At 40.5% G+C, this 25169-nt stretch overlaps 1 protein-coding gene across 7 annotated transcripts in view; it reads right to left on the bottom strand.

Annotated features, from left to right (window-relative positions):
* Positions 1-25169, bottom strand: part of ACACA (acetyl-CoA carboxylase alpha) — a 288741-nt gene that overhangs the window by 61573 nt on the left and 201999 nt on the right. For all 7 annotated transcript variants that reach the window (XM_025281124.3, XM_044939574.2, XM_044939575.2 and 4 more), the window contains 4 exons: positions 13073-13342; positions 6399-6496; positions 1701-1821; positions 676-786 (listed from right to left, as the gene is read on the bottom strand). In XM_025281124.3, the coding sequence (XP_025136909.1) occupies positions 676-786; positions 1701-1821; positions 6399-6496; positions 13073-13342 (600 nt within the window). The remainder of the gene's footprint in view (positions 1-675; positions 787-1700; positions 1822-6398; positions 6497-13072; positions 13343-25169) is intronic.

The following is a 25169-nucleotide window of genomic DNA, read 5'->3' as shown; positions in this document are numbered from 1 at the left end:
AGGTATTCTTAGGTACTGAGGTCACTGTAAGAGTGAAAGCTATATATATTTTTTCCCCTCTGTGGAAAAGCCACTATGAACTTGGATTGAACAGGCACAAGCATTTCTTTGGAAGGGAAAGTAAATGTCCATGTCACACTCTTTTCTTAGCAATCCATCCATGCATCCATCCACCCACTTTCCATTCAACATTTACCAAGTACTTCCTTACCTATAAGGGACCATGTCTTAAGTGCTCCTCTTCAGAGGTGCTTTCACAAATTTCTCAAAACTTTAAAACCTGACACCCTTGCCATGTTCAGAGGATGTTTCATAGGTATAAATCTCACATTGCTTGCTCACAGGTGAGAAAAAGGGAGGGAGGGCAGAACAGATGCAGTCAATCTGATCTTTCTAGAAAGACATCAGAATGTAAACTCTTTGCAGCAGGAGTTATATATGGTTTGTTTATTAACATATCCACAGGGCTTGGAATAGTGTCAGGCACATAGTAGGTACTCATAACACTCATTATGTCAAAAGAATGAATAGGCAGAGAAGATGGAGAGAGGAGGAGAGAGAGACTAAGGAATGCGTGAGCTGAATATCTTCCTCCACCAATCAAGACCTGGAATTAAGAATTCACAACAGTCTTTGAAAAGCTTCACACACTTCTCCCAAACCCTAGAAACTTACTTTGTTGAGGGCCCCAGCTCCTGTCAGGATTAAGTGAGAATTTTCGACCTGGATGGTTCTCTGTCCCAGTCGGACGAGGTAAGCCCCAATCCCAATGGCCCTGCATGTAACCTTAAAAAAAGAATAAATTCGATGTGTCACATATTTATGTTCCCTCCCAAGCTATAAGAATTAAGCTATAGGTATACAAAAAATTCACATTAACAGAAGCTAGGTGTGTGGTGTTTTTTGTTTTTTTTTAAAGGAAATCTGTTTGGTTAAATGACAATACAAAAACATAATTTCCTGGTTAAAGCTAAGAAGGTAACATAATTCATTCAATGATTCAAGTAACAGTTCAAGGGTCTCAGAGCCTTTACTTCTCTTACACTTTTGCCTGTTCCACAGATGTGTGGCATCCACACTAGAGGTATGAAAAAGGAAACTAGTTAAGAGGAAAAGAAGTTTAAGCTGTTAATACTATGTAGAATATTTGAGAAATAAGTTAAACTAAAAGCTAACACAAGGTGCTAGTTTTATCTGGGGAATCCAATTATGTACATTACCCTATAGTCCTACTATTATGCACAATTAAAATCAAATTGCAGATTTACAATTTTAAAGCAATGCTCCTGGGGCTTCCCTGGTGGCACAGAGATAGGAATCCGCCTGCCAGTGCAGGAGACACGGGTTCGATCCCTGGACTGGGAAGATCCAACATGCCATGGGGCAACTAAGCCCATGCTCCAGAGCCCGGGGAACTGCAAATACTGAAGCCTGCACACCCTAGAGCCCATGGTCCACAACGAGAGAAGCCACCACAATGAGAACCCTGCACTGCAGTTAGAGAGTAGCTCCCACTCGCTGCAAGTAGAGAAAAGCACGCTCAGCCTCAAAGACCCAGCACTGCCAAGAAATCAATATATATATATATATATTTTTTTAAAGAAATGCTCTCATTTGAGGCTGAACAGCAGTGACGGTGGCAAAGGCAAATCCTAGCCGCAGCCAGCTCTCCAAAAATCTCCCACGCGGCCAAGACGCACCAGGCTGATGGTGATGATCTCGTCGTAGGCCAATGAGGATTCCCCAGCAATCATTCCAGACCCTCGAAGGTTCTCTGCTCCAAGTCCTTCTTCCTTCCCAATAATGTCAGTGATCTTGTACCTGGTGGATAGAGCCATGCCAAATTAGACAGGTTAAACACAGTAACAACAATCCGTTAAGAGAACAGCCACCATTAATAGGCTGTTAAAAGCATACCGAACTCATATTTAACACCAGAGCTCTGTACATTTTTTATACTCGTCATTCATATATCTTTCCTTCTTAGCTTGGTGCCTATTTTGTCTGGAAGCAACATGGTATAGCGGGAAGAGCAAAATCTGGAACTAAGCAGACAGGTTTAAATCCCGGCTCTGACACATACAGCAGCACAACTCTAGGGGTAAGGTAACTTGTGTAAGACGGGAATTAGAGGGCATCCACTTCTCAGAGCTGAGTTGAGTTAAATTAAGCAGCAATGAGAGGGTTTGACACATAGATGGCGCTCCAGTGTCAGAAGACCTCTTACATTCTAGGACATGTATCTCTACAGTAAGCCACAGCCATTAAATCAAACATTTTAGATGAATGTTACCCAGGAATTAAAAAAAAAAAAAAAAAAAAAAAAAATCCAGAGGCACTGTGAGAACAGTTTCTCAAGTTCCAAATCCTCTCTTTCCAAGACAAGGATGAAGGGAAGGTCAACACAGTGCACTCTATCCCTGCTCCTTGGCAAGTACCCAGTGTATGTACGAGAGTTCCTCGCACAGTGCTCTGGAGGGGCAGGGGGACTGGGTGTAAATGTAAAATGCTGGGCAAGTTGTCCAGAAAGCAGCCTGTGGATCCAAGGGGAGCCACTCATGGGTCTTCTCAGTGGGAGATTAGGAGTGATAGCTGATAATGCGAAATGGGAGATGGGGAATGCAACTAATAAAGGAAAAATACAAAGTGGGACACAGAGATGGGCATATGTTATTTATTGTTCCACGTGTACCCAGAAGGCTTGGCACTGGGCACAGTTTTAGAAACTGAAATAATAAATAAATATCCCAAAGTGGCTCTTAAACTATTTTTTTTTGCCCCCATTATTTCTCTGTTCCTTTACTTCCAGCCTTCCAGCAATTCCTTTTCTTTGCTCTCGCTGTTGTTCTGTGGCTTTGTGTTTCTGCTTCCCAGATTCCCAGTAATTCCTTCTCCCAGTTCTTCATTTGGCTCTGTATCTAGGCTCTATCCAGATTTCAGACTTACGTTACAGGTCAAGTTAATCTGCTTTAATGGGTTAACGAGCCACAGTAATTTGGTGGTGGGGGAGGGGGTTAAGTGTTCTTTTTATAAGGCCCACATGCCATATAGTCATACATACCCATGGGCCCAGCCTGCCTTCCTTGCAAAGCAGATCTTTTCCCTCCTAAGGAGTGCATACTGCTTCAGAGGTGTTTATGATTTGTTAAGTGACATCTTTTCCTATTGCATTACATGAAAGAGAGTAAAAAATTTCCCATTTTCTGCTCTATGATCTAAGTCTTCTACCTTTAAGACTATCATTCTTTAAAGTAGTACCAGGGACTTCCCTGGAGATACAGTGGTTAAGACTCTGCGCTTCCACTGTAAGGAGCACAGGTTTGATCCCTGGTCAGGGAACTAGATTCCGCATGTCATATCACATGGGCAAAAAACAAAAAAGGTAGTACCACATTTTAATGTTACTTATAATAAAAACCTTTGTATGCTGCTGCTGCTGTTGCTAAGTTGCGTCACTCGTGTCCGACTCTGTGCGATCCCAGAGATGGCCGCCCACCAGGCTCCCCCGTCCCTGGGATTCTCCAGGCAAGAACACTGGAGTGGGTTGCCATTTCCTTCTCCAATGCATGAAAGTGAAAAGTGAAAGCAAAGTCGCTCGGTCGTGTCCGACTCCTAGCGACCCCATGGACTGCAGCCTACCAGGCTCCTCCGTCCATGGGATTTTCCAGGCAAGAGTACTGGAGTGGGGTGCCATTGCCTTCTCCGAACCTTTGTGTAATGTAATACAATTACAGAAGATTCATGTGTGCCACTTCTGATCCTCACAACAGTACAGTGTGATAAGGAATATCATCTCCATTATCATAGGTAATAACAGCCAGGATCTGTGATTGCTCACTATGTGCTTAGTTCTGTGCCAGTAAGGGCTTCACATATATAAGCTCACTTGATTCTTCTCTGTACAGATGAGGAAACTGAAGCTCAGAGAAGAAAACTGATTTATTTTAACAAAAGCAATATACAAAAATCAAGTCTTCTGAGATACCAGTAACAGAGAGTTAAAAAATACAATGGCAGGGGTGGGGTGGGAATCCTGTTCAAAGTAGCAAGAAAAAGTGCAAAACATTTAGAGCTATTTAAAAAAATGGCAAAATCCCACCATACCTACACTGTACACCAAGACATCCTGGGATGGGTGCTGCAGTGAACCCTCAGGGGCACTGCCTGCTGCTGCTGCTAAGTCGCTTCAGTCGTGTCCGACTCTGTGCGACCCCATAGACCGCAGCCCACCAGGCTCCCCCGTCCCTGGGATTCTCCAGGCAAGAACACTGGAGTGGGTTGCCATTTCCTTCTCCAATGCATGAAAGTGAAAAGTGAAAGTGAAATCGCTCAGTCCTGTCCGACTCTTAGCGACCCCATGGACTGCAGCCTACCAGGCTCCTCCATCCATGGGATTTTCCAGGCAAGAGTACTGGAGTGGGGTGCCATTGCCTTCTCCCAGGGGCACTGAAGGATGTTTCAAATTTTTGAGAGAAATACTCTGTGATATCTGATGGCTCCCATGTGAACTACTAGTTTCAAGTAGTTCGTGGTTTAACACTAGGTAGTGCTACATTCCTTCTGACAATCGTTGCAAAGCTGGGTTTTCAGTTTTGAAGGCGGTGTGGGGTGGAGGGCATTCTACACAAAAACCAATGCAGAATGTGAGGGTGGCAATGTCCAAGCTGACTCTAAGATTTGCAATGTCGTGCAGATCCAAATATCCCATATGTAAGTAACTGCAATTATTTAAGAATGACATAAAACAAATTTTCAGCTATGATAATATATTATACAGTTGACCCTTGAACAACAGCCAGAGTTAGGGGCATCCACCCTCAGGAGGTGAAAATTCAAGTATCACTTATAGTTGGTGCTCAATTGTTAATACATGGTTCTTCCATGTCTATAAATAGATTCAACCAACCACAGATGGTATAGTACTGTTGCATTTACTGTTGAAAATGTCCATGTAGAAGTGGACTCAAGAAATTCAAACCCATGTTGTTCACGGCAGAAATACTTATGAAGCTCTCTGGGTTTGACTACTCAATAATCAGAAATACGAGGTATATCTTTTTGCCTAAAGCTGCTATGAAAAAATTACAGAGACAATATGGGTGCTGTGAACCAAGAAAGACTGGGACCTTCTGGCATAACCTATGTGAAGAAAACTATAAAACTTCAAATATACACTTAAATAATTAGAAACACACACCATATATCTTGTTGGAAAAAGTTAATATTATAAAGCACTCAGATCTTCCTAAATTAATTTATAAACCTAATGCAACTTGGATCAAAATCATTATGGGAGGTTTTGGGGAATTTTAAAAAAATGAGCCTATATGTAAAAAGACAAAAATAATTGATAAAATTTGGGGGAAAAATTAAGAATGTGAGGAACCCTGGCCCATTAGAGCAGTTAAAACTGTGTGGCATTAGTCCAAGAATAGACAGAACAAAAAACAGAATATAAAGCCTGGTAATTGAGTTAAGATTATTATAAAAGTGAAGAAAGTATGAATTATTCAATAAATGATACTGGAGCAACAGATTAACATTCTGGAAAATACTTTCAGATAGATTATAAAAATGTTCAACTTCACTGGTGATCAAAAAATACCAGTTAAAATAACAATTGCTGTTTTCATCCTATTTTATTGACAATAATCAATGCTGGCAAGGATGGAGAACAATTAAACAGCGTGAACAAGCACTACATATACTGCTCGTGGGAATGCAGCTCTTGAGAAGACAATTTGAAATTATTAAAAAAAATTTTTTTTAAATGGACATACTTTTTGACTACTAATTCTACTTTTTAGAAATTAACACAAAGTAAATAACCAGAGATATTCCTCAAAGTTTACATAAAAGAATGATCAGTCCAGGGATATAGCAGTAAAAATTAGAATTGTCTGAATGCTCAAATATGATACATTCATTAAAAAGATTTATATGAAGCCATTAAATATCACATTCTCAAATAATATTGTAAGAATATAAAAAGTTACCCCCCAAATAATTTTTTGTGGAAAGAATAAATTACAAAAGACCTTTTCTATTATGACCCCAATTATGTAGGAAAAGAGATGTATATACATATGACAGAAAGAATATAATATATATCAATAACTGTGATCTCTTGGTAGGACTATAGTTGGTTTTTACTTTTTATTCATAATTATTTGTATGTTCCAACTTTTCAAATGCATATAATAAACAATTTTAAAGCCTCAATGAATAATTTTGCTTTTTAGCTAGTAAGTGGTAGAGCAGAGATACCTAAGGCTTTAGATTATGCAACAAGCAATCTTCATTGCTCAAGGTCATGATCAACAGGACAGTGAGAAAAAAATGATCAAATTCTCCTTTCTTGAATCCATGGCCAAATTATTCTGATAGATAATACCTACCTGGATTCTCCTTCATCTTCCACATGTTCACAATGGACAGAGTTGAGAGCACTGACTCTCTTGTAATCTTGAGGGGTCAGATATAAATATTTGTATCCCTGTGGGAAGCACAAATAGTTTTTAACCCATTATTTGCCATCACCACATGACCAGAAGACCCAGCAAAGTACATATGATGCAGTGGTTCTAAGCTAGCTTTAAATTGCCAAATCATGTCTTAGAGTTACTGTCTCATAGAATATTAGCATAGAGAGTGCTCCTTTGAAAGATGGAGGTGTCTGTTTCTGTATCATTGTACCCTTGAAATTAGGTATCTTGCAGCTGCAACCTCAGGTACTAAAACATTCCAGTCATTTCCTTTTCATCAAGGTTAATGGGTCATTCTCTAATCTTAAGTGATACCTCCATTAAAAAAATCAACACAAAATTAAAGATTTGCATGAATTACTATTCATCATTTTCTCACAATGGTACCATCGTACCATCAAAATATAGATGGGTCAAGGATAATTGAGAGCATCACAAAACTGGAGTATTCAATCTTAAAATCAGATGTCTATGCTAATGATCAGTAAACACTAAGCTTGAACCTTTTGCTTTTTTAAATAAACATTTTATTTTTTAAATAAAAAAGCAAAAAAAATTTGCTTTTTAAAATAAATAATCCCTAGGTACATTAACAAGTCATACTAACATTTCATAATTGGCTTATTTTTATACATACATATGCACACTCACATACAGAGTTATTTAATACATGTATTCACCTTAAGTGAAGGAGTCACTCAGACCAAAAAACAAAAAAAGCAAGCAGGGAAAAACACTTAAAATACTACGAGAAACTATGTCCATGGTTTAACTGAACTTGTCCCACAGTGAGCACAGCATGCCAGAGACATGAATTTGAATTTGCCGCCGATTCTGCCTGACTCTTGCTGAGAAAGCAGGGAGTGTCAGCAGTATGTCAGCCAGCCACATTTATCGGGCGCCTACTACATGAAAGGCACTGGCCAAGGCACGGGGAAAACAGGAACGGACAAAACAGGCAAAAGTTTCTGGTGTTACACAACTTATCTTCTAGTAGGAGATACAGGAAATACACAAAATAAGTAAGTTAAATATACAATGTTAATGAGAATAACGTTTGAGGGGAAAAAATAAAATAGAGGAAGGAGACAGGACAGCTGGGAGAGTCGACCTTCTAGAAGAACAGCCAGGGAAGGCTTTGCTGAAAATGTCATTTGAGCCAATACCTGAAGTGCTGTGGAAGTGAGACATGGGGGTATTTGGCGGAAAAGCACACCAGGCAGCAGGAACCACAAGCGTGAAGGTGCCAACTGTGGCCCGCAGGCTCAAGACAGAGCGGGGAGGCCGGAGGAGCCACGGTGTGGGATGCGACGGGAGCAGACGAGGACGGGGCCACTGGAGGCCCGCCTAGGAGGGCCGTGCCGGCAACTGCAGGGTTTCCGGCCCTCATGTGAGTTAGTTGGGAAGCCTTTAAAGGGTTTTAATCACAGGAAAGTTTGGAGTCACGATCTGATTTACATTTAACTGGATCATTCCACTTTCCTTCCCTTCCGTTTTTATTTTTGGTCATGCTGGGTCTTTGTTGCCACGCTGGCTTTTCTCGGGTTGCGGCAAGCAGGGGCTACTCTTCAGTTGCGGTGTATGCTCTTCTCATTGCATGGCTTCTCTTGTTGTGGAGCAGGGACTCTGGGGCACGCGGGCTGCCGTAGTTGCAGCTCCCAGGCTCTAGAGCACAGGCCCAATAGTCATGGTGCTTGGGCTGAGTTGCTCTGCTGCATGTGGGATCTTCCCGGACCAGGGACTGAACCTGTGTCTCCTGCATTGGCTGGCAGATTCTTTACCACCGATCCACCAGGGAAGCCCTCCACTTCCTGTTGAGAGTAGACTTTGGGTAGGGGGAGGGGCAAGGCCAGAAGCAGGAAAGTCCATGAGGAAGCGACCGCAATAAATGCAGTAAGAGATGACGGGGACCTAGACCACGGGGCAGCAGCAGAAGCACTCAGAGGCGGTTGTGCTCTGGGGTATATTTTGAAGGCTGGGATGCACACGCGATTCACTGACAGAGAGGATGTGGGATGTGAGAAGACAGGTCAAGCATAACTCTACGATCTTTTACTTACACGGAAGAACAGAGGTATCACTTACTGAGCTAGAGAAGACTGCAGGAAGAACAAATGCAAGGAAGGTGACTAGAAGCTGCCGTGAGGCAGATGTGCAGGAAGAGAGGTTGAGTCCGCACAGATGAATCTGACGTCCAGGGGTAGGATATCAATTTAGAAGTTTATCAGCTTATAGATGGAATTTAAATCTTGAGGACTGGGTGAGATGATCAAGGGTAGGTGAATAGAGACAAGAGAAGTTCAGGGACTGAGTGTTTTAGGGACTGAGCCCTAAAACACTTTTTTTCTTTCTACCTCACCTTCTGTAAAAGCTATCTTGCCAAAGCGGCAGGTGAGACGGCTCTGGGCCCTGATGGGGTTGAGGCTGGGAGATCCTGGACTTGGTACTGCTACAGCCTTTGTGACCCTGAAATATATCTCCATTCACATTTTAAAAAATAATTTGAAAAATTTGAGATAAAATTCACATTAACATAAAACTGGCCATCATACAGTATACAATTCAGTAGTTTCTAGTATATTCAGATATAGTACAACCACCACCACTATCTAATTCTAGGATACGTCCATCATCCCAAAAGAAACCCTGTATTTAATAGTAAAAGTGAAAGTCACTCAGTCATGTCTGACTCTTTGTGACCCCATGGAACTCTCCAGGCCAGAATACTGGAATGGGTAGCCATTTCCATCTCCAGGGGATCTTCCCAATGCAGGGACCAAACCCAGGTCTGCCGCATAACAGGCAGATTCTCTACCAGCTGAGCCACAAGGGAAGCCCAAGAATACTGCAGTGGGTAGCCTATCCCTTCTCCAGCAGATCTTCCCAACCCAGGAATTGAACCAGGGTCTCCAGCATTGCAGGCAGATTCTTTACCAGCTGAGCTGCCAGGGAAGCCCAAGTACTTGAGAGTGGTCATGAACAATTCTCATATACTTTTGAAATGAATTTTACTGAAGCATAATTTACAGGCAACAAAATCCATCAGTTTTAAGTGTTGAAGTTTGATGAATTCTGATAAATGTATACACTTGTGCGTATTTGCCATTACAATCAAAATATAGAACATTTCCATCATCCCTTGACACTCTTAAAGACGTAAAAGGCAGCAAAGGAAACTGAGAAGGAGTGGTTAGAAGGGTAAAAAGGAGGTTATGGGGTCCTGGAAACTAAGAGAATAAAGTATTGCAAGGATGAAGGCGTAAACAACTGCATGGAATGCTGCTGAAACGTCACATAAGTGAGATTCACAACAGAGTTTAACAATACGGAATCAATGGCAACCTTGACATAAGCAGCTCCAGTGGAACGGTGTGGGTGCAGGAGAAAGAGATGGGTTCCAGAGGGGATGGGAGGGAGAAGCGTATCTGGAAACCGCAAGAAGAGAAACTCTTTCTAAGAAGTCTTGCTGTGGAGTTCCTCTGGTGACTCAGTAGTAAGGAATCCACCTGCCAATGCAGGACACGCCAGTTTGATCCCTGATCTGGGAAGATTCCACGTGATAAGCGGGACATGTAAGCCGGCGAGCCACAACTACTGAGCCCACACGCTGCAACTACTGAAGTCCATGTACTTTAGAGCACGTGCTCTGCGACAAGAGAAGCCATCACAATGAGAAGGCCTTGCACGGTAACTGGGGAGTAGCCCCCACTTGCCGCAACTACAGAAAGCCAGAATGCAGGCCAGCACAGCCAAAAGACAAATAAATCTTGAAGTTTTGCTATCAGTTCAGTTCAGTTGCTCAGTTGTGTCCAACTCTTTGTGACCCCATGAATTGCAGCACACCAGGCCTCCCTGTCCATCACCAACTCCCGGAGTTCACCCAAACCCATGTGCATTGAGTCGGTGATGCCATCCAGCCATCTCATCCTCTGTCGTCCCCTTCTCCTCCTGCCCCTAATCCCTCCCAGCATCAGAGACTTTTCCAATGAGGCAACTCTTCGCATGAGGTGGCCAAAGTACTGGAGTTTCAGCTTTAGCATCAGTCCTTCCAATGAACACCCAGGACTGATCTTTAGAATGGACTGGTTGGATCTCCTTGCAGTCCAAGGGACTCTCAAGAGTCTTCTCCAATACCACAGTTCAAAAGCATCAACTCTTGAGTGCTCAGCTTTCTTAACAGTCCAACTCTCACATCCATACATGACCACTGGAAAAACCAAAGCCTGACTGACTAGACGGATCTTTGTTGGCAAAGTAATGTCTCTGCTTTTGAATATGCTATCTAGGTTGGTCATAACTTTCCTTCCAAGGAGTAAGCGTCTTTTAATTTCATGGCTGCAATCACCATCTGCCGGGATTTTAGAGTGCAAAAAATTAAAGTCTGACACTGTTTCCACTGTTTCCCCATCTATTTCCCATGAAATGATGGGACCAGATGCCGTGATCTTCATTTTCTGAATGTTGAGCTTTAAGCCAACTTATTCACTCTCCTCTTTCACTTTCCTTAAGAGGCTTTTTAGTTCCTTTTCACTTTCTGCCATAAGGGTGGTGTCATCTGCATATCTGAGGTCATTGATATTTCTCCCTGCAATCTTGATTCCAGCTTGTGCTTCTTCCAGCCCAGCGTTTCTCAGGATGTACTCTGCATATAAGTTAAATAAGCAGGGTGACAATATACAGCCTTGACGTACTCCTTTTCCTATTTGGAACCAGTCTGTTGTTCCATGTCCAGTTCTAACTGTTGCTTCCTGACCTGCATATAGGTTTCTCAAGAGGCAGGTCAGGTGGTCTGGTATTCCCATCTCTTTCAGAGTTTTCCAGAGTTTATTGTGATCCACACAGTCAAAGGCTTTGGCATAGTCAATAAAGCAGAAATAGATGTTTTTCTGGAACTCTCTTGCTTTTTCCATGATCCAGCGGATGTTGACAATTTGATCTCTGGTTCCTCTGCCTTTCCTAAAACCAGCTTGAATATCTGGAAGTTCACGGTTCACGTATTGCTGAAGCCTGGCTTGGAGACTTTTGAGCATTACTTTACTAGCATGTGAGATGAGTGCAACTATGCTGTAGTTTGAGCATTCTTTGGCATTGCCTTTCTTTGGGACTGGAATTAAAACGGACCTTTTCCAGTCCTGTGGCCACTGCTGAGTTTTCCAAATTTGCTGGCATATTGAGTGTAGCACTTTCAAAGCATCATCTTCCAGGATTTGAAAGAGCTCAACTGGAATTCCATCACCTCCACTAGCTTTGTTCATAGTGATGCTTTCTAAGGCCCACTTGACTTCACATTCCAGCATGTCTGGCTCTAGGTCAGCGATCACACCATCGTGATTATCTTGGTCGTGAAGATCTTTTTTGTACAGTTCTTCTGTGTATTCTTGCCACCTCTTCTTAATATCTTCTGCTTCTGTTAGGTCCATAGCATTTCTGTCCTTTATAGAGCCCATCTTTGCATGAAATGTTCCCTTGGTATCTCTAATTTTCTTGAAGAGATCTCTAGTCTTTCCCATTCTGTTGTTTTCCTCTATTTATTTGCATTGATTGCTGAGGAAGGCTTTCTTATCTCTCCTTGCTATTCTTTGGAACTCTGCATTCAGATGCTTATATCTTTCCTTTTCTCCTTTGCTTTTCGCTTCTCTTCTTTTCACAGCTATTTGTAAGGCCTCCTCAGACAGCCATTTTGCTTTTCTGCATTTCTTTTCCATGGGGATGGTCTTGATCCCTGTCTCCTGTACAATGTCACGAATTTCTGTCCATAGTTCATCAGGCACTCTGTCTATCAGATCTAGTCCTTAAATCTATTTCTCACTTCCACTGTATAATCATAAGGAATTTGATTTAGGTCATCCCTGAACGGTCTAGTGGTTTTCCCTGCTTTCTTCAATTTAAGCCTGAATTTGGCAATAAGGAGTTCATGATAAACAGAAGGAAAAAACGGGGTAGGGTTGGTGACTGGAGGGGTCAGTATCTATGTGCTAAAGACACAGACGTGTCTTCTTCTAACAGAGAGGGAAAACATGATGATGCAAGAAAGAAGGGGGAGGAGCTTTGATCTATATCCTTAAGCTGGCAAGAAGGGAAAGGACCAAACACAGTGGGATTAGACAGGGGGAGGGACTCTTCATCAAAGTCTCTCTCCAGGCTCTGTGGCACAAGGGAAAGAGAAACCATTCGCCACGTAAGAAGGAAGAAGAGTCTTCGGAGGTCAGGCAGGTTTCAAGTAGAGCAAGAAGGTTGGAGAACAATCAGAGAAGCTGAGGATCTGAGAGATTTTGCTGATAACTGACCACATGTCTTAGAAGACAAGGTGGAATAATTTAATAGGAAAATTAGTAATAATAATTTTCTGGCTTAACATGTCTTACATTAAATGCACACCTACTATTTCCATCTAGTGCAACCCAAGAAATGGTGTTTATTTCCAAGCTGGAGGAAAGACCAGGTGAACATACTGAGAGAGAATTTACAGTGCAGTTGCTAACTTTTGAACTTAAACCTCTACTTCTCTCCCACCTTGTACACACACACACACACACACACACATATCCATAAAGTAATCGGAAGTATTATCTTCTCTTAATCTGTACCTTGTAAGGATCCTCAGGATCTACCCAGGCCACATGAAACATATGACGAATTTCCTCTGCCAGTCCAATTCTTGCTCCACTGTTGGCTGCTACATAGATGCGTGGGATGCCCTCTGCCCTGGCAAGCTCAGAAGCTCTGAGAAACAGCAAATCCTCTTGGGGTCCAAAGGACCCAATTCGGTAAGTGATGTCATTGCCAATAACAATGATATCTCGGCCGTCTGGATATTCTGGACTTTTAAGGGTCATTTTCCAAGCTACCATGCCAATCTGCAAAGGCATAAACAGACAGACAAATCAATACAAGCTTCTTACATGCAGAATTTTGTTCCAGGCTCCTTGAAGATATCAGACTGAATGCAGACACAACCTTTGTGTAAAGATATGCAATGCTAAAGAGCCAAGCTCCCTGTGGGAAACTAGAGCAAATATTCTGGCATACTTTTCTAAGATTATGTTGAGAACAGCTGGTTTACTATGTATGTATTTCACAGCTGTCTCAATTTCTTCTTTGGGTTTGCTCAAAGAAGATGGAAACACCAAAGTCTAAATGCACTCAGCATATGTATGGAAGAATATACTGTGGCCCTGGGAATTAAATCCAGTATTCCCTAAATTATTACCTTATTTTGTGAGATTCTTTCCAAGAAACCTTTAACATGTAGGAAAGCAGGAAGAGGACTACCTCTCATGACTGTACAATTTTTACAGTCCTGGGCCCTTTTATTGTCCTCTAGTATTTGATAGGGCTACCCCTGCGGCTCAGTGGTAAAGAATCCGCCTGCAATACAGGAGATGTGGGTTTGATCCCTAGGTTGGGAAAATCCCCTGGAGAAGGAAATGGCAATCCACTCCATTATTCTTGCCAGAGAAATCCCATGGACAGAGGGGCCTGGAGGGCTATAGTCCTTGGGGTCGCAAAACAAGTCAGACATGACTCAGCGACTAAACAACAAGTATTTGATAGGAATAATGGCAACATTCTTTACTGGCTTGCTTCAGGTATCTTCTATTTCTGCAGGAACTGCTGTATCTCAAAATTGCCTCCTCTGAGCACCTCTTGTCACTTTCTTCCAACACCAGAACACCAAAGGATGCAAGTATGCAAGTAACCGACCTCTTGCTGCACTAATATATGTAAATCTCTGCTCACTGTTCAGTAGCATCTGTCCAGCCACACAAATAAATGATACTGACCTAACAGGCGGGGGTGACATGTCTCTTCCCAAACCCTCACAGCCCTCTCCTCTTTTAATCCCCTTCCAAATGAGAACTAGTCAATCCCTCTACTTGTTTATTCGCTAGTTCCATTTCTTTTCTAGTCACTCATACCTCAGTTACGGCTGCAATTTTTCATGTCTGCCTGTCTGCTTCCCTATACCTAGATAAGTAATGTTTTTCATTCTTTTCTCTGCCCCCCTCCAGAATCTTTCTGTCTACCCTGCTTCCCACCCCCATCACTTGCCCCCAAACACAAAGCCTACCAGTGAGCAATCCTGGTTCTGCCTAATGGAGCCCAGCCACATTCGCAGCCTTGGGCCCTCATCCCCGGACTGCTGCGTGTCACCTCATTGGGGAGCTGGCCATCAAGAAGGGCCATTAACAGATGTAAATAGCGGCATCCCTGGAAAGCCACATGCATCACCCAGACTCGAGCGGGCCAGTGATCATAAGGTCTTGAGTACACATTCTTCAATCCAATTGCACATCCTCTGTAATCAGGCTGGTTGAAGCTTTCCACACAGCTATTTGTGATTCTCAGCATTAAGAAATATATATACAAAACACCCACAGATAAATATAAGCTATTTAATATATACCATTGGCCAAATACAAATCAAAATGGATAAAAATCCAATCACCTTTGGAAGTAAGGCAGGATTACACTATCTGCTCATTAAAGACAGAGAAGAGGAGGAAGAAACAAGATCATCCAAAAAAATAGCACAGAGAAACTCCAAATATCAGGTTAATTTTGGTCTTTTTTTTTCATTTTTAAGAAATTGATCAATATAATGCCTGTGTGGGGAAAAATATTTTAACTGCCTTCTCATGTGGCCCTCTAAACCCAACACTTCTTTTGCTTTTCAGGAAGGAAAAGCTATTCCCTGTGAACACATTTGTAACTGGGAAGGTTGGGTTTCACACCAAATTTTATGGTATATTAACCTTTGCTACCTAGGCCAGAGCCACTTAGATATGAGCCCATAAGAATCTGCTTGAGCATTTGCATTCTAATGCAAACACTGTGTCCAAGTGGCACCGGGCAAGCAAATAACACTCTTCTCTTTTGCCAGTACCTGGGGACTCTGTGTCACTCAGGCAGTCAGTTCAGCGATTGGCCAGGTCATTCTGCTCACAATATTGACTTCTAATTAGGTGTCAATACAGCAGCACCAAGAGCACGCTTCTCTTTATCAATGTCTTTTCAAAGTGTGTTCCTCATCGACTGTCCCCCTCCCCACTTAAAAAGTACCAGTACAGGATAGAGAGTGTTGTCTGAGTCTCGGCACAGTGAGATTCCTTTTCGATTGAGTTTTGAATAAGCACAATGGATAAGTATGTAAGGAAGCATCTGTTGCTCAATTTTTAAATTTTAAATTATATTTAAATTTAAATATATTTTTATATATTTAAAATATTTATATATATTTATATAAATATATATATGTTTATATAAAAATATTTTTATATATTTAAATTTAAATTATATTAGATTTTACTGCTAGCCAAATGATGGGAAACATAATGCTGAATGTAGGGCTGGGGAATCAAACAAACTCAGATCCACATCTAAGCCCTGCCATTTATTAACTGTGTGACCCTGGGAAATTCACTTAACTTCATTGAGCTTCAAAGTCCCCATGTACAAAATTAATATTACCTATGGGTTTGATGAACAACTATTAGAAGCAGTAATCTATAATATTAACTTTACCATTGGAAGTTTTCCTTTGTCTTTCCTCTCAACCTATCCAAATTTTACCCATTCCATAAAGTTCACTCAAATTCCATTTCCTTAGAAAGCTTTCCCTAGTCTGAAGTGATTCCTCTCTTCCCAGATCTCCTACTAAGGACTTCATGTAGAGAATTCGTTTGATAATTATTCACATATGGATTAGGACTGCTTTTAGTTTGTCAGCTTGAACCGTCATATCATCTGCTTCATCACATAACAGGACTGCTACACATTCCTACACATAATATGGAAGTAATAAATATTTGCTGGTTCCATAGTCATTTCATTTTTAAAACGATAGCTGGAAAATACTCAACATCAAGAGCCTAGAACATCATCCACAATTTATCTCTAGGGATCATAGAATAACAGTACTAAAATATGATTAAAGTATTTTATTTTTTAAAAATAATAAGAATAATAGCTACCATCATTTGAACACTTATGTTGTATGATATTATAAAAAGTGAAAGTGAAGTCGCTCAGTTGTGTGACTCTTTGCGACCCCATGGACTGTAGCCTACCACGCTCCTCCATCCATCGGATTTTCCAGGCAAGAGTACTGGAGTGGGGTGCCATTTCCTTCTCCAGAGGATCTTCCCGACTCAGGGATCAAACCCGGGTCTCCCACATTGTAGGCAGATGCTTTACCGTCTCAGCCATCAGGGAAGTCGTATGATACTATAAATGTTAACAAATACTAATAATAGTTAAGAGATTAAACCGTAAAGTCTGTCTTGGTTCAGTTGTATAGCCTTGGACAAGCTGTAGAACTTTGGACAAGTCACACAACCTTGTGTAGCCTTAATTTTTCTAATTATAAAGTGGGGATAATAGTATCCTTCTGGAGGGATTGTTGAGAGGAACATCACATTAAATTAGTACAGAGCCTGGCATATAAAAGTCCTCAAATAGTAGCTATTATCATTATTAACTTAAAAAACCATTATGATTGCCATAAGAAAACCAAGGCACAGAGGAATGAAGTAACTTGTCCTTATACCTAGAATGAATTACTTACTGTTCAAGGTATGAGTCACAATTACCTTTACTAGAGAAATTAAGGAACTATGTTCCAGCCTAGTGCCACTGCACTTAGCTGAAACAATACAGAAAGATAAACATCAATTGTGACACAAACATAAACATCACTGACAACTAAATGCAATGTATGGATTGGACCCTGGAACACAAAAAGGACATTAGTAAAAAAAAAAAAAAACAAACAAAAAACTGGTGAAACCCAAAACAAAGTCGATATCTTATTTAATAGTATTGTACCAATGTTAATTTCTTAGTTTTTAAAATTATACCATGGTTATATAAGAGGTTAATGTTAGGGGGAGCTGGGTGAAGATTAAAAATGGGAACTCTATGATTTTTATAACATTTCTGTAAATCTAATATTAAGATAAAAAGCAGAAAAAATAAATGTCAAGATAAAAACTTTCCTCGAGGGAATATATTGACTAGTGGCGTCATTGCTAGTGTTCTGAACAGCCTTATAAAACTATGAACAGTATCTTAAAACACCCATGATGCAATGATAAATTTTAAGAAGACAGCAAGGAGATCAAACTGGTCAATCCTAAAGGAAATCAACCCTGAATATTCCCTGGAAGGACTGATGCTAAAGCTGAAGCTCCAATACTTTGGCCACCTGATGCTAAGAGTCGACTCACTGGAAAAGACCCTGATGCTGGGAAAGACTGAGGGCAGGAGGAGAAGGGGACGGCAGAGGATGAGATGGTTGGATGGCATCATCAATTCAATGGACTTGAGTTTGGGCAAACCCTGGGAGACAATAAAGGACAGGGAAGCCTGGCGTGCTGCAGTCCATGGGATCTAAAGAGTCAGACACGACTGAATGACTGAACAACAACAAAGGATAACAAAATTGCATGTATACCCTAATAACAGAGGAAGAACGAGGCAGTGGTTAAGAACACAGATTCAGAAACCAGCTGCAATGAATCTGAATCTAATGGAATCTGACTCTGACAGAATAAAGATTCAGTCTGTTTTCTAGCCACATAAACTTAGGTAAGATATTAATCTCTATATGCCTGAATTTCCTCATCAATAAAATGGGGTAATAACAACCTAGTCTGCTGTGAAGACAAATGCATGTTAAACCTCAGCATCTTCTACCTGGCATATAGTAAGCACACAGTGTTGCAACGCACAGGCACATACATACACACACGCTCTATCTCTGAAAGCAAAGCATGCTGGGGAGTAGAGTGAACAGAACTAAAGAAAACAGCAAAATGGGATGGTAATATAGGACGATGGGACTTTGCATTTGTTTCCATTTTCTAAATTTCTTTAATATGCTTATGCCTTGATAATTTAAAATTTTTATAATGAAAGAGGGAGATGGGACTTCCCTGGTGGTCCAGTGGCGAAGACTCTGCACTCCCAGTGCAGGGGACACGGGTTCAATCCCTGGTTGGGGAACTAAGATCCTGTATGTTGTAGGGCACAAAAAAAAAAAAAAAAAAGAAAGAAAAAAAAAAAACAAAACCCACTACAAAATGTTTCTTTACTGGGTAATAGGTACATGGGAGCTGATATTATTAACTCTATTTTAGTGTGCATTTGAACATTTTCATAGTGAAAAAAAAAATTTAAGGAGAAAAAAAAATTCTCACCAACCTAACAGATTTCTCAAGTTTGAGAGGAACTGATACTAGGTTTTACTTACACGACAACAGATCACATTTATATAACATTAGAAAGAAGGGAATAAACATACGAAAACATAAAATCAAGACTCACTTTAAAGGGAGCAGAACATCAAGAACTCTGTTGGGGCTCTCATCAACTTTTTTTTTTTTAAGAAATGCTCTGCACTGATGTGGTATAATGTAAACATATGCATATATAGGTTTATACAATATTAATATCTCTACCTGAGAAGTAACTGCTTCAGTGTTTTTCTGGTCTGATGGTTAAATACATATTTATACTTTTAAAGTCAATATTTGTACAATAGACAAGAACAGTGCCTATCAGCTAAATACATATTTAGGACTGTACCACATGTATTACAAACATGTACTAAAATCGAAAGCTCATATTTATACAGAGCCTTTCATCTTGAAGGGGGCTAAAGAGCTTTATAAACATATGTACATAAAAGGACGTTTGCCACTGATAGGCAGGCAAGGTATCACTTCACCCGCTCCCCTGTTCCTTCCAGCAGTCCTGGGTAGGAACGCATGGTATCAACAGATGCAGGTCTGTGTCAGCTGCGGAGACGTAACACAATAACCCACACTGCCATGCACAGTCCCTGAAAAGGGGCTGCAACTTGAGCACAGCAACTGCTCTCCTCCAGAGCAGAAGCATCACGGCCATTTCCAGCTTTGTGTTTTTAAATTATTCTCTACCAAACTCAACTAATCACTTGACAGAATTGAATTTGATACTGGAAATGGCTTCTGAATGCAAAATACTTTCTGTCTGATGATGAAAACTAGGTTGAAAAGTGCTTCCCTCTGCTCTTGTTCGATTTAGAGGGAGAGAGGGGGGAAAAAAAGGGGTCACAACATTCAGGAGAAATGATTCAAAATATCCTATCTAAGAATAGCTTTGTCTCAGAGGATTGGGTCATTACTTCAGAAGACAGTCATATTTGCCTCCCGTTTAATTAGGACACTGTTAAGTTTTTCAGTCAAATTACTTTATATGGACAGGGTCTATCTATATTATATACACAATGGAGGTTTTATATTGAAAATTCTGTAACTGCCATATAAAAGCATACACAAGTGTGATACTGTGATCAGGAATATGACATTCACTGATTTCACCTAAAGCCAAGCTGCCTTGTTTATTAACTTAAAAATAACAACTGAAGGAAATTCCATCGCTGAATCCCCTTGTTTTTAGCTCCTCTCTCCCTTTAATGCTTCTATGCAATGAAACCTAGTGAAATGGACACTCCAGGACGGAGAGCTAAGGAAACAACAAAAGGAGAACACGTAGCCTGAAAGGGGCTTGGGTGGGTTTGTGGTCTTAGGAGCCTCAGACTCAGGCTTTTGGGCCCTGGCAGTGCCACAGACTTCTCTGACCACCGTGTCACCCAGGCACAGACTCACCCAATGGTTCTAGGCACTTACAGCCAGTTAGAGTTTCATTAATATAGCCATAATTCATTATTTTTAAAAATATCTAATTTCAGATTATTTTTGATAACAGAGCGTTCCAATTAGCAGGCTTCTTAGGTGCAGGATTATCCACCTAAACTAATTACCTTAAAGTGAGAAAGGGAAGAGGATCAAAAGAATTACTGCGAATAAGGTGAGGATAAGAAGAAATAAATATCTGTTTTCTTTATACAAGTTCTAAGGAAGAAAATATTTCTTTGGCCACAGTCGGATCCTGGAATAAACACGCACCGACGAGGGAGGAGGGGACTGGGGAGGAGAAGGCAGGCAGAAGAGAACAGTCTTATTTAACTGTTTTTATGTGGGTAAAATGATTTGTGCCACAGTATTTCCATAAGAAGTGGGACCATTATTTTCCTGTAGAAACACATTTGGTTTGAAAAGTATCACTGGACAGGACGTGAAAATCAAACCCAATGAATTATTCACAACCTCCGATCAGAGGTGATCATTATTTCTGATGCTCCAAACAGTGATTAGGATTCTGCCCTGAGATGTCATTTTCTCTCTGAGTAGCACCAGTGATACAGAAAGGCATTATCTATCTATCCATACATGTATTTTTTTCTCCTGGGAGGACCTTGGTTTAATGTTACTATAACAGATAATAAAAACATGTAACATTAACATTTATTCTGATGGTGCCCATAAATGCCATTAGTCTGACACAAAGTGTCAACACTAATCATGACCCAAAATTAACACCCAAATTGACATCCACATTAATTGTACTATCAGTGTGAACAGCATGTGCAAGTGTACATATGCACACGTGCCCACCTGCGCTTTCCAAAGCTGCTGTTGCCACAAAGTAAAACAACAACGTTAAGCTCAATAAAGAAATCTGAAGGGAAAACTAAGGGGCAGAATGGGACAGGAATTTGTTGTCAGGGATGTAGGAAGCATTCATCAAGTCTAGCTATGCCGTGGGAAGCAGAAAGGGAATGTCTTTGCCTTGCCTGCCTTTCTTATATCTCCACACTTTTGAGTTCAGCTATAATAATATCTTTCTATATGGATTTAGATACAGGTTAGATTGTGGCTGAGATGCTGAAGCTTTATTTTCCATGCTGACAATCTAAAAGTTGAGTGTTTCTGGCAAAGCCTCCAGTGACTTTTGTGCTTCTATCACTAATGCCAGGAAGATGACCATCCAACAAGGTCCTTGGGCAGATACACAAAGAATCCTAGAATATGAGAGCCAAAACAGATGTAGGCAGCCTCTGCATCATGAAGGTCAAAAAACCAAGATCCAGAGAGAAGCAAGCTGAAGTGGAGTTCCTTTTCAGACAGATAACAAAATGCTACCTTTCCTCCTTCCTTTTGTATGTTGGGTAGAGTATTAAATCTTCACTTTTAATTGATACTAACAAAAAACAATTGCAGTTTAAACTCAGAACCTCATGGGGAAAAAAATACCTTATGAAATATTAGAAAATACTGTATAGGTCTTAAAAGGTGCATTTTTAAACCATAAGGAATTATAATATTTGACTTAATCTGTGCCATTCAGAAAAACCATGGTGAAAATAATGTCAATGCCTTTCCATATTGTATTATCTGCTGGATATCATGTCCCATTGCCTAGTGTCGTATGATCACATAAAAGAGCTGAAAACAATTTCCTTAACAGCTGAAAAACTCTCTTTTTTCATGCTTGGATAATTCAAAAATGGCTGAACAAACTTACCTCAACCCTTCTCAAAAGCGATGAAAGGATAAGAAAAATATCATTTTGAGAGCAAAAAAACTTTCTTCTCAGAGGCTAATTCTTCAAAAATGTTACCAAGATTAGAAGTAATCATTTTAAACAGGGGAATCATTTTTTCCTGTACTACATATGTACATGAAACCACACTGATTTTTAACACATGTATACAAAATGTCTTAATACATATACCAATTTTAAAAAATACAGGCAATGGAGCACATACAAGCCAGTGGTATTGAAAGACGGGGCACCGGAGTAATCGGTTTGATAGGGAAATTAATGAAGCTTCACCTATGAACCATGTAACCGAATGCTGAACTCTGATGCTCCACACCACATCTCACCCTCTGGTGTCATCTGTTGCTGTCCTGATGCTCATTATTGCCTCTAGTTGGAGCTGTAAAATTACTTGTCATAGGGTACTATATCACAGCCTTTTTCTGTAAAGTCTTAAAAATTAAGATGTATGAAAATGCTAGCAAGTATACCCTTTTGTTTAAAGCCTATCCTTAGGATTTGCTTTTTTTTTTTTAAGATTTTCTGTTGTGGACCATTTTTTTAAAAGTCTTTATTGAATTTGTTACAATATTGCTTCTATGTTTTTTGTTGTTGTTTTTTTGGCCACGGAGGCATGTGGGATCCCAACTCCCCAAGCAGGGATCAAACCCATGCCCCTGGCATTGGAGGGTAAAGTCTTAGCCACTGGACCACCAGGGAAGTCCCAGGACTTACTTTTGGAGAGGCACGAGGGGCCCTCTCCGCAAGTGCCGCTTTGGTTGGCCAAGGGATACGTCAGGATTTCCCAAGTTAGTCAAGTTCATTGGTCCTTGGTTTGCTTCTAGTGAAATGAGTCAGGATCAATGAGAAATCTCCAGCTCCAATGACAGGCATTAAGAGGGAGTTTGAAGAAAACTATACATATCCCAAAAGGGTTAGGCATTCATTAGAAGTAATTCCAAGGCAGGAAGACCTAGCTTTCAAAATTAGCCTATTTTTCTCATGAGGGACTCAACTTTGGTCCTGAAGATCATTTCAAAGACTTATAACTAAATACGCTCACTTAGAGGCTAAAAGAAGAAATGTACACAATAATTTTAAATAAAACTATCTTACCATGTATTTCATAATATGTCTTTTTCCATACTTGAAATTCCTATCTTGCTAGGCTAAAAGGATTCAAAATTGGTTTTTCAAAGTCCTTGATGAAAAATAAGGTAAGTGCCAAGTATGAATGTTTATATGTCATCAGTAGAATGTGATAGTTTTCTGCTGAGGATCTCAAAGCACTTACACACACTCTTCCATCTTCAGGGGCAGATAGGTGGCAAGGACCATTAGTCTCTTTTTATGACTTGAGCACTCGGTGCACAGACCACGATCCTGTTTTTCAGATCTGCTCTTCTCAGGTCTATTTCACAGCTCACCTTCAGCGTGCTACCATATAAACACTCCACTTTTCCAGCACATATCTAAAAGACTGATATGGACTCAATTTCCACACCCAGCATGAAAAGGTAAACTGATTTCAAAGGAATAAGACAAAAGCACAGTAAAATACACTCAAATCAGCTTCCCATTCTGGAGCTATTCTGAGGTTAAATCGAGTAAAACAATATGCAAAGGCCTAATGTTAAACTAGAAAAATATTTGGGTTTTGTTCGCATGAGAAATGGTCAACCCTTTCCTTACTCAAGCCCACAAATGCTCTCTCCAGTCAAAGGATAATGGGTTCCACTAGGAGCAGAGTCCAGGAAAGCCCAAGCAATTCCTTTGAGGGTATGGAAAATGTCAACCAAGTGAATTAAGATAGAGGGTTATGGTGTTTTTTCTAAAATAAGAGGTCCTTTGGGTTAAGAGATCCAGCGTAAGAACTGTCAAAATGGATCTACTAATTAATTTCTTCCGATCTTTCAGACGTATATAAGCTTACCAACTTCCTTATCCAACTCCTACATTTTATTTTTGTTTTTATACTCAAATGAGAGATTTCAAAGGACTACGGCAAAAAATCAGTGAGGCGCAGGGTCAAAATGGTAAGATTTGTTTAAGCCAGTCAATACATGTAGAGATATTTATCATATCTCTCTTCCAATTTTTCTATAGGCTTGCAATATTTTGTAGTAAAAAGAAAATCAAAGAGACGCTTATACTTTGGTAGAACTGGACAACAGTGCTTTGCCAACAATTACATGACAACTAAATGTGGGCTGGGCTGAGCAGTTTTAGAACTGAATTCCTAATCACCACCATTTCACTCCTCAGAATATAAAGCAGAGCTGAAGCCAAGATACCAGTCAGAATGGCAGCTAGCCTTTCAACTTTAATTTATACTACTTTTTTCCCCCCTTCAATCATCCCCTAAAAAAAATGTTTCCCGTGAAAATGTGCGGTCATGATATAAGATTCAACAGATCTCCACCCAAAGGGTTAAAAACGCAATGGCATGTTCTTGGAAAATGAGGTAAAGCCCACCAGACCAACTGGAAAAGAGAGAAGGCTATCGCTAGATTTGCCTCCCAAAGCAGGACAATTCAAGGGGCTCATCTGAATGCTAGACTGCTGAGAAGGAAAAACCCTGACACCTAGTGCCCGTCTGAAAACACGAAGTCTTGGAGCCACTACAGTTTTAAGCCTGGTAGTGTGTATGTGGAGGTGACCATTACATTGCATTCAATTTGGAACACACTTAACCCCCAGAAAAAAGTTTAAGGAAATAATGAAGTGCCATGCAAGAATTCCAGTCTCTAACTACCAATCCTTTTCAGAGGACGCATCCTAAACCTAATTATTATAACTGCTTCTAGACACAGCATCTTCTTCTTATCACCGTTTTTCATTATGACAGGAGCAATGAGAGGGAAGGGATGGATTCATATTGTTAAAAAGCCTGTGTTCTGATACAGTAAGGAAAACAGGGCCCTCATTTCTATCCACACCAATTTTGCTATAAAAGGTACCTGTCTATCATATCTTTCATCATTGCCTGGTTTGGAGATTCATCATGTAGTTCACAGAGAAGTTTAAGGACATTTAATAAAAGGATGCTAAAAACATTTCAGAATAAGTAAGAACTCAGTTTCAAGAAGGCCAGTGCTTTCTTTGTCCTTCTGGGCAAAGTTAAGTTGTTCTCCGTCAAGTCGGTTATCAGCCGTTGGCTTGATCTTAGCCTGAGCCTTTTAATAACAGGATTTGGTGCGAAAAGCAGCTGCCTTGGATTGTGAACTGTTACTCAAAATGTTCCCACCTGCAATT

This window comes from Bubalus bubalis, chromosome 3 (assembly GCF_019923935.1).
Source record: "Bubalus bubalis isolate 160015118507 breed Murrah chromosome 3, NDDB_SH_1, whole genome shotgun sequence".
Taxonomy (NCBI): Eukaryota; Metazoa; Chordata; class Mammalia; order Artiodactyla; family Bovidae; genus Bubalus; species Bubalus bubalis.
The sequence above is the reverse complement of the archived record's forward strand: the minus strand, read 5'-3'. Positions and strand labels throughout refer to the sequence as shown.